Raw genomic sequence first — 12172 nt, 5'->3', positions numbered from 1 at the left:
GGAGGGGCGAAGGCCCCAGCAGTTTCGCACTCCAGAGAGGGGGGGGGCGGGGCGGCGGAGAGGGCGCTGTCCCTGGGCGGCACGAGTGCGGTTCTCTTTCCCCCGCTCGGGCCCCGGGGCCGGCGGCGGGGCGGGCGCCCTCGGCGGCGGAGGGTCGAGGGCAGTGGCCGGGCCATGGCCACCATCCAGTCTGAAACCGACTGCTATGACATCATCGAGGTCCTAGGTAAGGGGACCTTTGGTGAGGTGGCCAAGGGCTGGCGACGGAGCACGGGCGAGATGGTGGCCATCAAAATCCTCAAGAATGATGCGTACCGTAACCGCATCATCAAGAACGAGCTCAAACTCCTTCGCTGCATGCGGGGCCTGGACCCGGACGAGGCTCACATCATCCGCTTCCTCGAGTTCTTCCATGATGCCCTCAAGTTTTACCTGGTCTTTGAGCTTCTGGAGCAGAACCTTTTCGAGTTCCAAAAGGAGAACAATTTTGCGCCCCTGGCGGCCCGTCACATCCGCACCGTGACGCTGCAGGTGCTCCGGGCCTTGGCCCGGCTCAAGGAATTGGCCATCATCCACGCCGACCTCAAACCGGAGAACATCATGCTGGTCGACCAGACCCGTTGTCCCTTCAGGGTCAAGGTTTGGGGATGGGGGTCCGGAGGAGAGGGATGGGGGCGGGTATCCTCTCTTCCCTCCCACGGCCCCCTCAGCCCTTGGAAGGACCCTCCCAGACCCCCTCCCTCCCATTCTCGCGCTACCTGGGGCCGAGCCCCCTAGCATTGCGAAGGGGGGACCCCTCTGTTTTCGAGCCCCTTCCCACGTCACCTCCTGTGCCGTCCCAGGCTCCTGCCATCTTTGTCATCCCCCAAGGCCGCGCTCCCCTGCCCTCCTGCATCCCCTCCATCCTAGCGCACCGTAGGAGCACCTCTGCCTCTCTCCTGCCTCCTGACCGCATCCCCTTGGGCAGAGGGGCCAGTGGGGGCCTCTGGGAATCCCCCGGGCCTCTGGGCCGGAGGGATCCGTCTGGCTGAGGGATTGGGGGTGTGCTCGCAGGTGATTGACTTTGGCTCAGCCAGCATCTTCAGCGAGGTGCGTTATGTCAAAGAACCCTACATCCAGTCCCGTTTTTACCGGGCCCCCGAGATCCTTCTGGGACTGCCCTTCTGCGAGAAGGTGGACGTCTGGTCCCTGGGGTGCGTGATGGCCGAGCTTCACCTGGGCTGGCCTCTCTACCCAGGCAACAATGAATACGACCAGATCCGCTACATCTGTGAGACCCAGGGCCTGCCGAAGGCCCACCTCCTCCATGCTGCCCGTAAGGCCCACCATTTCTTCAAACGCAACCCCCATCCAGAGGCCTCCAACCCTTGGCAGCTCAAGTCTTCGGCCGACTACTTGGCGGAGACCAAGGTAACGGGGCGGGGGGCGGGGGGCGCGGGGTTCTCCTCTGGGCTCTTGGGCCGGGCGCCCGGGGAAGAGCCTGGGGGTCTGGCCCTGACCGGCTTCCGGCCATCAGGTCCGCCCCCTGGAGCGGCGTAAATACATGCTCAAGTCTCTGGACCAGATCGAGACGGTGAACGGCGGCGGGGCGGCGGGCAAGCTGGCGTTCCCAGACCGCGAGACGCTGGCCGAGTACGCGGACCTCAAGAGCATGGTCGAGCTCATCAAGCGGATGCTGACCTGGGAGTCCCACGAGCGCATCAGCCCCAGCGCTGCTCTCCGCCACCCCTTCGTGTCGATGCAGCAGCTCCGCAGCGCCCACGAGGGCACCCGCTACTACCAGCTGTCCCTGCGTGGCTGCCGCCTCTCGCTGCAGCTGGAGGGCCGGGCGCCCACGGACGAGGGGCCCCCCTACTACCGCCTGGCGGAGGAGGAGGAGGGCAGCGGCGGAGGCGGCACCTACTACCGGGAGGAGAAGGCCCCCGGCGTGCAGAGGGCCATCGACCAGCTGGATGACCTGAGCCTGCAGGAGCCCGGAAGGCTGTGGGGGGAAGGCCGGGCCGGGGCCTACGGTGCTCCCGAGCCACCCCCCGATACCATGGTGCTGCCCAAGGGGGTTACCCGGCGGGGCCGTGAGCCCGGGCCCGAGCCCATCCTGGCCTTCTACGGCAGCCGTCTCTCCGGGCGTCACAAGTCCCGCAAGCACCCCGCCGGCTCCAAGTCCGACCCTAACTTTGGCAACCTTATCCGGCTGGGCCAGGCTTCGCCCGACGAGGGTGGGCCTGGCCGGGGCGGCGGCTGGGAGGAGGGGGAGCGGCGTGGGGCCTCTGCGGACCCCCCAGCCGTCCCGCAGCTAGATGGGGATGGGCCCGACGAGCGGCCTGGGGCCAAGGAGCTGACACTAGCAGCTGAGGTACCAGGGGCTGGGGGAGGCGCGTAGCGAGGGGTTGACAGTCAGGGCAGTGGGCTGAGGGGCTGGGAGACGGTCCGAGGAGAGGGGGGGGGCCGGGGGGATCGGGGGAGAGGAGGTGATGTGGGGGCACCTGGGAAGAAGCGGGAGGCAGCAGGGGAATAGAGTGCCAGGTAAAGGACACGGTTGCCTTTAGCACCAAGTATCTGGTGGGCAACAACAGGTTCAGTCGTTGGGCCAAGGGCCCACGCGAAGGGAGGCAGATGAGAGGATGCTAAGGGGCCCTCCAGGACTCCCTCCTGTCTCTGCAGAGGGCTGGCCCGGAGCTGTACGACGCAGGTGCACCCCCCCTACCCCCCTGCCCGGGGGAGTGGCTAAGCGACCCTGACTGGAGCTTGGAGGGTGGTGGTGGGGCCCGGGGCCAGGCCCCCCCGCCCCGCCACCCCCACCCCCACGGGCCTCCCCGGGTCACTGGCTTCCTCCAGCACGTCGGCGGGCATCACTGATGGACACCCCCTTTCCCTGGGCCGTGCCAGTCACGACCTGGTGCCTGCTTCATTTGACTCGTCCCTCGCCCTGAGATGCGCTTACCTAGAAATCCAGATTATAGTTACAGAAAAATAAATACACAGAGATTCCCCCCACCCCAACCTCCACCCCCTCCATCCCCGGCTATCGTGCACCTGAGAGGGCCCTGGCAGGCCAGCCTGCGGGACCCCCCTGTGCCAGGAGGGGTGCCCAGGGAAGGGGTGGCTGCCGGGGCCCGGCTCCACGACCCCTCCCGTCCCCCCCAGCTCTGCCTGTTTCCATAAAGGACTGTTCAGCTGCTCCGGCCTCCTGGCTCTTTTCCTTCTCCTAAAGGTCTTTAGGGCTTGGGCAGTGGAGACAGGACCCTGGGAAGGATGAGTCGGGCTCTGGGGCTGAGAACCCGCGCCTGGGACGTGCCCACCACCCAAGTGCCACCAGACCCAGACACGTTCCGCTCACGCGCGCTCTCACAAACACGCCCTCCTCACGTGCATTTGTACACTTGTCCTCGGGCTGGATGACCTCTGACCCCGCTTGTGCCAAAGCCGGCAGCCCTTGCCCCGGCCAGAGCCCACGCTAACCCATGCCTCGTTCGGACCGACTCGGCCTCAGGCCCGGGGATGGCCCCACACCGGACAGCCCGCCGGGCACCACTCCTCCGCTCTGAGCATACTGCGGCCGTGTGCCCGGGGTTGGTCTGTTCCCCCCAGAACTCTCAAGACACAAGGCTTGCCTCACAGACACTTTATTGTTGGAAAGCCCTGGCTGTGGGTCCAGCTGGAGTGGTGGGCACGGCAGGGAGGGGGCAGTGCCTGGAAGGCCTTGTTTTCCCTTTCAGAGGCCCTATTTCTCCCCTTCCCAGGGGAGATAACTCCATCCCAGAGAGGACCCACCGGCCTGGGCCTGGCTCTTCCCCTGGATTCCACAGCCTGGAGGAGAGGGGAAGCCTCTGGCCGGACCCGGTCAGGTTCTGCCACCCCAGCTCTGCCCTGGTTTATGCCCTTTCTTGGTGGGAACATCTGGGCAAACAGCCTGGCTACGTTTCTGAGGCAGAGACAGAGATGGGAGACACCAGAGAAAATGGAAACCAGAGAGACACACAAAGCAGGGGCAGTCAAGAAGCCACAAAGACTGACAGAGAGGGCGACAGAGAGGGAGAGACGGCCGGGGTTGGAGAGGAGCGTTCAGAGACAGGCAGATACTTAGGTGGGAGGGCGGAGGGAGGAAGACGAGACACCAAGCCAGAAAAGACACGGCGACAAAGTGGGGCTACTGGGTCACGGGGAGCCCTGGGGTGGGGTGGGGTGTCGTGGGCCCGAGCGAAACAAACCCAGGGACGGCGTGTTGGCCGGCAGAGGAGGCTGGGCCCGACCCTCACAGCAGGCGGCAGGAATGACCCTCCGAGAGGCCTGGACTGTCCAGCTCGTGGCTGTAGGGGGAGTCCCAGTCCCGAAGGAAAACAGCTTCGAGCTGTGTGCGGAAGCCCAGGGCCTCGCTCTGATTCACCACCAGGGCCGAGCCCGCGGTCTGTGTGAAGTAGTTGCCCGACCAGTTGGACGTGCCTGAGGGTGGGGAGCGAGAGGGTCAGGAGACCAAAGTCACAGCCCAGCGGAGGGCCACAGCAGCGCGGGGCGGGGGCCGCTCTACTCACCCACATAGGCCGCTCTGTCAGTCACCATGTACTTGTTGTGGTTGACGCGGGCGTAAGGGATGCGGGCCTGGGCCTCAGTGGACGGGACCACGAAGAGCCGCTGGGGAGGAGAGGCCACACTCAGCCGGGCTCGGCGGGAAGGAGATGGGGCGGGTCAGAGGAAAAGGAGGGTGAGAGAAGCATGGACGGGACCCCCGGAAGGCATGCGGTGGGGGCCGGGGAAACGGGGGAAGGCCCGAGGGGGCTTAGAGGACCGGTCGGCTGGAGGGGAGGAAGCCAGGAACGATCTCCTTACCACTTGCACGTCGTAGTGGGTATGGTTGTCCTGGAGGGCAGCCAGGGAGAGGAGGAAGGGGCGCAGGGCAGGCTCCGAGTGGCTCCAACAGCTCACCAGAAGTCTCACCCGAACACCCCGCTCAAAGGCGGCTCGTCTCAGGGCGTCATCGATGGCAGGCCAGAACCTGGGGAGGGGCCTGGTGCTGAGCTCTGGTGCCCCGGGCCACTTGCGCCCCGTTCCTCTGCTCTCCCAGCCCTGATGTCCCCACACGGCCTCTCCATCCCGGGTGACCCCAAGCTGCCCGCTCACCTTCGAGGGTGGGAGTATTCCATGATGGGGAGGTAGTTCATGACGGCGACATAGACAAAGTCCCGAGCGTCGTTCACCAGGCTGAGCAGGGCACGCAGGTCTGGGGTGCGGCCCCCAGGGCACAGTGTCGGGGGAGCACTCTGGGGGCAGGGAGAGAATCAGGACTCGTTCTCTGTCCTCCCGGCCACCCAATCTCAGGCTGGAGTCTGGCAATGGCGGGCCAAGGGTCCCAGAGAAGGGGCTGGAGGGCACTTACGGCACAGGGGCCGGGCCCACGGGCTCCTTACCGAGAGGAAGGCCTGGGCAGGGGTCCCGTTGAGATGCAGCTGCATGGGGGTCTCCAGGTTGTAGTGGGTGGTGTAATTGTCCGGCCAGGGGGAGGGGATGCTGCTGTCCGGCTGGCCCAGATACCAGTAGGCCTCGAACACTTTGGCCAGGTCCTGGGCCAGGCAGCTGCAGTTATAGACCACCACGCCCAGCTCCTTCACCTGCAGGGGGAGGGGATGCAGGGAACTATGGGAGGGCTACCCCTGGCCCCTTGGGGGCAGCCCATCCTGTATTCACACTCGCCCAGCCCAGTGGGGCTTCAGGGAACCAGGATCAATATTAGCCTTAGACCTTGCACTTGGGGTGCCCAACTGACCACTCACCCATAGGAAACAATGCTGTTTCCTGCCCCAGAATCACAGACCTAGACATGGAAGGGGCCTTACCAAGACCCACCCCCTCATCTTACAGATGAGGAAACTGAGGCCCCGGGGGCCAAAGTGCCTTGGTCACATGGTAAGACTTTGCAAGCACTTTCCCAGGGGAAAGGACCGATGGAGCCATAGCCCCTCTGTTCCCCCAGCCCCACCTCTGATGCTGAAACATAGGGGGACTTGAGGGTCCTCCTCATCCTCTTGTACTAGCCTGGTGAGGCCCGAGAGGTGTAGAGAGCCCCGGAGCGGGGCCAACACAGCCATCCTCACTGCCTTCAAGGGGCCAGGGTCGAGCCCAAAGAGAGGCCAGGATGGAGACAGTTGGGGAGGGAGGTGGGCCTGAAGGATGGCTGGCCTGGAGGACATGCTGTCAGAATGCCAAGGCTGGAGGCCTGGCTGAGCAAAGGCAGAGTCTGGATGGGATCATCCCTACCCACTCTTGGTTCACTGGGTGACGGAGAGCTGGGCCTGCGCTCACACAGACCTGAATTAGAATCCAGTCTCAGATACTTCTTGTTAGCCGGGTGACCCTGGGCAAGTCAGGAACCACTTTTTGCCTCAGTATCCTCATCTGAGGGGGAGAGATAGCACCCACCTCCCAGGGTTGTTGAGGACCAAATGAGAAAATGACTGTAAAGCACTTGGCACAGTGCCTGGCACATAGTAGGGGCTATCGCAGTCCAAGCTATTCCTGTGTGCCTTTACTATGGAGAGCTGATCTGGGGGCATTGTGTGCAGGATAGACGACGGCCAGGAGCGTGTGTGTGTGTGTGTGTGTGTACACATATGCGTGCATGGCCAGTGTGTCCTATCTGAGGCCTGGGAGGCAGACACACACAAGGACAGCGGTCCGGTGGTCCTTGAGGTCTTCTCATCATCCATGATGGTGCTGCCTTCAGGACCCAGCCTGGTGACCCGGGAACTTCTCTCCAGTCTTCCTCCTGGGATGGAGGCACTTCTCTGGTGCTCCACATCTTTTTTTTTTTTTTTAAACCCTTAACTTCTGTGTATTGGCTCCTTGGTTGGAAGAGTGGTAAGGGTGGGCAATGGAGGTCAAGTGACTTGCCCAGGATCACACAGCTGGGAAGTGTCTGAGGCCGGATTTGAACCCAGGACCTCCCGTCTCTAGGCCTGGCTCTCCATCCACTGAGCTACTCGGCTGCCCTCTTGCTCCACATCTTTTGCATGAGGCCTTCTCTGATCTCCTGGTACCTTGTAGATGACTGCGTAGATTTGCATTTCTTCCCTTTCTGCCCTCTCTCTTTTCACACATTCTTGCTATTTCTCCTGTTAAGAGTGTGAGCTGCTTCCAAGTAGGAAGGTTTCACTTCTTGGCCTTGTGTACTATCTAATAGGTGTTGATTGATTCCTGCCACCAGGCTACCTGGGGCCCTCCAGGACTGCTCCTTTCTTGGTCTTTCTGCCGGCTCAATCACCATCTATTTTCCAGGTCCCCCCAGGCTTCTCTGTATCAGGGACCTTATCAGCTTCCAGGTGCCCATATCTGGCACCAGGGGATGGAGTTATCTCCTCCTTGCGGTTAGCTCAACTGCACAAACCCCAGGCACCCGCTATGTGCTGGTGCTATGGCCACCAGCACAGGCTCAGATCACTATGTCCAGTCCTAATGCTTCTTCTTAGCTCTAGGCCCCCTCTGACTGCTGGACAGATCCATCTGGACATCCACAGGCATCTTCAACTCAATACTGCTATAACCAATCAGATTCCCCTAATGGTTCTTCCTGCAGTCCCCACTAATTGTGTCCCAGGTCCTCTGATCTTTTCACTTGGTGGTCTCTTCAGCTCCCCGGGGTTTAGTCCCCTCTCCCAAGGGAGATGACTGCCAGAGCCATTTATCCAGCCCGAGGCTCTCTCCTGAATGATGGTCCTGCATCATTGGACCTCTGACCCATGGGTACCTCAGGCTCAACACATCCAAAATGGAATTCCTTCCTTCCCCTCTGGCTCTCCCTTCTAAGTCTCCCTATGACTGGTGCTTGGGGCCTGCGACCTCAGTGCCATCTCTGATTCCTCGCACATCCTACGTATCCAATCCTTTGCCAAACCCTGATGTTTCTACCTTTGGGACATGCGTCTCCATCCCCTTCTCTCCTCTAGTTCCTGATCTTATCCATGACCTCTTACCAGAACTACAAATGGCATACATCTAGTAATTTACATGCAGTTTCTCCTACTAGAATGGAAGCTCCTTGAGGGCAGGGACCATTGATAGATTTTTCTTTGCCTCCACAGAGCTCAGTGAATGCTTCTTGATTTCTGATGGATAAACCAGGTCCTTCTCCAAGCTTCCCTACTTCTTTTGAGGATCTCCCAGTGTTTACAACCTTTGAGTCCTTCTTGACTCCTCCCTCTCCTCCAGGTCCAATCAGTTGCCAAGTCTTCAGTGCTTAGCCCAATGCCCTGGCATACAGCATGTTCTTAATAAATGTTTACTGATTATTGACTGAAGTCTGGCTGACTCTACCTCTGTCCCACTCTGAGCAGCTACTCCTTTCTCTTCACTCATGTGACTGCCATCTTGGTTTAGGGCTACATCACCTTTTAATGGCCAACTAATTGAGCTCCTGGTTTCTAGTCTCTTTCCTCCCCAGTCCCTCCTCCACATAGTGACTAAAACAATATCCCTGAGGCACAGGCCTGACTCTGTTCCTTCCCAACTCCAGAAATTATGTTAGTAATTTCCCATGGCTTCCACTAAGCTCCTCAACCTGGTACTTCAGGCCTTCTACCATGTGGCTCTAACTTACTATTCCTCCTTTATTTCTTATTTCACAAATTCCCTTCATAAATTCTATTGTAGCCCCAAAGGACTATGAGCTCTTTTTTTGAAACTGATGTTTTTTCTCACCTCCATGCATTTATCCAGATCTTCCCTCTGGTTCTAGGAAGCTTTCCTGGATTCCAGCAGTTACTAGAGTTCCCTCTCCTTTCTCAGACTGTCTTATATTAATCTATACATAAAATGTCCCTCTGGAAGAATGTAAGGTCTCAGAGGGCAGGAGCTCTCCTATTTTGCTTTTGGACTTGAGATGCGAGCACCTAGCATGCACTTACTCATTCTGGCCTTGAAAGAGTTGGTTGAATTAGGAAGGGGAACTAGCTGAGAGGGAATAGTTCGGTGGAGGGAGAAAGCCCTTGGGTCCCTAACATTTACAATCCTGCCCTCCTTCCCTCATACCTGGGTCAGAGAGCGCCAGTCCATGTTGGCACTGCCAATGTAGATGTGGGTTTGATCCACCACCCAGAATTTAGTGTGCAGGACGCCATGGGTCAGTTTCTGCATGTCTACCATCCGCACCTGGGCCCCTGGGGGGAAAGCAGGAAAGATGAAGAGTCTCCCTTCTCTGGCCATCTGGATTCCTTCCCCATGGGCCCCTAATACTCACCACTCTTTAGGAGAGCCTGCAGGTCAGCCTGGGGTTGGGGGCCCCTGGGTTTGCTGACAGCCACACGCACCGATACCCCCTTTGGGGCCAGGCTCTTCAACTGCTGGAGAATCTGCTCACCCTGCGAGAGAGGAAGCAATCCAAAAAAGATTGAGGTGACCTCTGGCAGGCCCTCTGCCTCTCTGTCCATCAAAAAGGGGATGGATAAGAAGCTCCAAAGTCTCTTTCAGCTCTAATATTCCCTGATGCTAGATGTTGCTTGAGGTGTTGCCCTGTTGGCCTCAGATTATCCCTCTCTTCCCCTTCCCCCAGATTTCTTGATCCTGCTTCTCCCATCAGCCCCTGCCTCACCCACTTCTCTTGCTACCATGCTTGGTCCAGGCAGAAGCGGAGCATCACCTGATAAGCAGAAGGCTCATGGGTCTGGGTGTCATTGTTGGTGAGAGTCCAATAGAAGGAGGCAATGTCGAGGCTGTGCTGGGCACCAGCCACCAGGTCTAGCCAGGCCTGGCTGATGGAAGGGTGGACAGGCCCCTTGGGGAAGGTGAGGCCTTCAGGAATGCTCTCTACCAGGACCACCCTGGAGGGAAGTAAACAGGGGGAGGATCGGAATGGGCAGCAACAGGGATTCAATCTCTCTCGTCTCAGGCCAGGCCCCTTTGGGAAGGCTCTGCTGGGGATAGGGAGTGGGGTCCAGACCCAGATCTGGCATTAGTTCCTCCATCAGCCTCCCTGTTAGTGGGTAGAACAGGGGTATGTGCGTGCATGTGTGTGTGCCCATGAGCATGCACACACGCCTACACTCTCTCACACAAATGGTATGAGTTTCTGCCCACATCTGGCACCCGGCTAGAAGCCTGTCCCCCAGGTCTGTCCCCTTCTCAAACACCTCTCCCCTTCCCATGGGGCACTCACTGACAGGGGTCTTCACAGACAGAGTTGGGGGGTGGCTGGGTCCTTTCCTGGGGGGCCCTGAGCCTGGGCCACAGAAGCAGCTGGGTAAGCAGGGCACCCAGGCCCATCGTTGTCAGTGTCATGATCAGCAGGACCCATCGGACTTTCTGGAGAGAAGTGAGGAAAGAACAGTTTGTCTGGGGAAGCCCCTGGCAGGACTTCCCACCCCTCACCTCCCTATGGCATCTGGGGCCATAGAGGCATCAGGACCAGGGATAAAAATGGCTCCCTCCGACTGGAGGGAGGGGCTTGTGGGGGGCAAGAAGCATGAAAGGGGAGAGTGGGGCAGGGAGGGGTAGGTTGAACCTGTTCTACCTTATCTCCTGGCTTCCAGGACACAGCTGGTGAGGGAAGCTGCTCCTCAGGGCGTGGCTTCAGCTGTGGGAAAAGCAGCAAAGAAAAGTCCCCTTTGCAGACCCCATGTATGTGAGAATGGAAGGGGGGGGGGGAACGGCCCCTGGCCCGAGCTCCTGGGAAAGGAGGGGTCTGTGCTAGGCTGCTGGCCCTCCCTCACCTGTTGGTAGACAGTATGTAGCTTCATTTTCCTCAGCTGCACCCAGGCAGGCCCAGGCAGTGGGATGAGCGCTCTCCCCCTCTCCGAACTGCAAGGAAGATAGAAGGCCTTTAGCCTGGCCCAGCCTGGCAAGGGCCCAGGGGTCACTGGAGCCGCTCTCTACATCAGGCTCGGGGCCAGGGAGGTCACGCAGTATTTGCTGACAGCCTGCCTAAGCCTCTTCCCTCAGAAAGAAGAAACAAGCTGACTACGAGTGGGTCTTATGCAATTCCTGAGGTCTACAGTCTTCCTCATACCCACAAAAGCACCCCCATTCTCTACCATGCCAGGACAGGGCCCAGAAGGAGAACGATCCTAGCAATCTGAAGGGTCCTCTGAGAGTCCCAAGACACTTCCTTAAGCTAATCCCATTAGGCAGTGGAAGGTTTCCTGTGCCCATTTTCCAGATGGAGTGAAGTAGTCCTTTCCCTGTAGTGTCTTAGAGCTGCCATGATCCAGATCCAGATCTGCTGCTATAAGGCTGGGTCTCCGGCCTGGGCAGTGCTGACAAGGCCAATCCTCCAAGGTGCCAGGAGCTGGCAGGAGGCCCGATTCCCTGCTCCTGTCTCCCGAATTGGGCACAGCACCCTTTGTGACCCGCATACACCATTGTTTCCCTAGAGGAACCTCTGATGGAAGGTGGCAGGCAGCATGAGTGACAGGAGAAGGCCCAACTCCCCCACCCACTGCAGGGATGGGGGGTGGAGGGGGGTGTCTGGCAGTAGCGCAGACTGGCTCAGACTGAGAACCCAGGTGTCTTCCCTGGAAACCAGTCTGCAAGGCTCGATCTAACCTCACTCTACGTCACCGGTTACATTGTGAGCTCCGGCCAGCTCAGGGAAGGGAAGGGGGGAGAGGCCAGATTGGGGGTGGGTCAGAAGACCCCGACCCTCGGCCAGCAGGGAATAATCGGGGCTGGGGGGGGGGTGGCACAGACGGGCGGCGAGATTTCCAGCCTCCCAGAGTCAGCCCCTCTCTGCAGGCTCCTTCTAGATTCCCAGCCGATTCCCAGGTGTCCCCAGAGGCCCAGCTCTAGCTTACCTGGAAGGAGCTTCCTCTCTAAGGCCCCCGAAGATGCTTTTCTTCTCCCAAATGGGGAGCCAGGCCAGACTGGAAGCTCCAGAGACAGCAGAGGGGCTGGATCCGTCAGGCCCCACCTCCCAGCAGCAGCAGCAGCAGCAGGCGGTGGTGAAGGCGGTATCTGGGCCTGGCCACACCTCCTTCTCCACACCACTGCAGACCTGAGCCCGGGCAGCAAAGACCAGAGGCTCGGGCCACACCACACAGCTCAGGGGAGTCCCCACCCCCGAACCATCCTTGTCTTCCCCCACTTAGGCCAGCCAGTCTGGAGATCCCAGACGCTGGGCTCTCTCCCACTCCCAGCCTGGGTGGGCGGATGGGCGCATGGGTGAGTCACTGTGTGTGGGGAGGGAAGGGGGGGA

The 12172-nt window shown here is 59.9% G+C and overlaps 2 protein-coding genes across 2 annotated transcripts; one reads left to right on the top strand and one right to left on the bottom strand.

Moving 5' to 3' along the window:
• Positions 1 to 174: 174 nt before the first annotated feature.
• Positions 175 to 2856, top strand: LOC123256609 (homeodomain-interacting protein kinase 4-like). Its single transcript, XM_044685196.1, has 4 exons — positions 175 to 639; positions 1054 to 1410; positions 1517 to 2353; positions 2662 to 2856. The coding sequence occupies exons 1-4, from the start codon at positions 175 to 177 to the stop codon at positions 2854 to 2856; spliced, it is 1854 nt and encodes a 617-aa protein (XP_044541131.1).
• Positions 2857 to 3607: 751 nt separating this feature from the next.
• LOC123256608 (5'-3' exonuclease PLD3-like) lies at positions 3608 to 11877 on the bottom strand. Its single transcript, XM_044685195.1, has 12 exons — positions 11772 to 11877; positions 10692 to 10779; positions 10493 to 10555; positions 10139 to 10284; positions 9623 to 9803; positions 9224 to 9344; positions 9016 to 9143; positions 5403 to 5603; positions 5116 to 5255; positions 4825 to 4990; positions 4530 to 4629; positions 3608 to 4440 (listed from the first exon to the last, which is right to left on the bottom strand). Exons 2-12 carry the CDS (start codon positions 10716 to 10718, stop codon positions 4253 to 4255), a joined length of 1461 nt encoding a protein of 486 aa, XP_044541130.1. The 5' UTR covers positions 10719 to 10779; positions 11772 to 11877; the 3' UTR covers positions 3608 to 4252.
• Between the last annotated feature and the right edge of the window lie 295 nt (positions 11878 to 12172).

The sequence above is a fragment of the Gracilinanus agilis genome, unplaced genomic scaffold (assembly GCF_016433145.1).
Source record: "Gracilinanus agilis isolate LMUSP501 unplaced genomic scaffold, AgileGrace unplaced_scaffold68, whole genome shotgun sequence".
Classification (NCBI taxonomy): domain Eukaryota; kingdom Metazoa; phylum Chordata; class Mammalia; order Didelphimorphia; family Didelphidae; genus Gracilinanus; species Gracilinanus agilis.
This window is presented reverse-complemented; position numbering and strand designations above follow the sequence as displayed.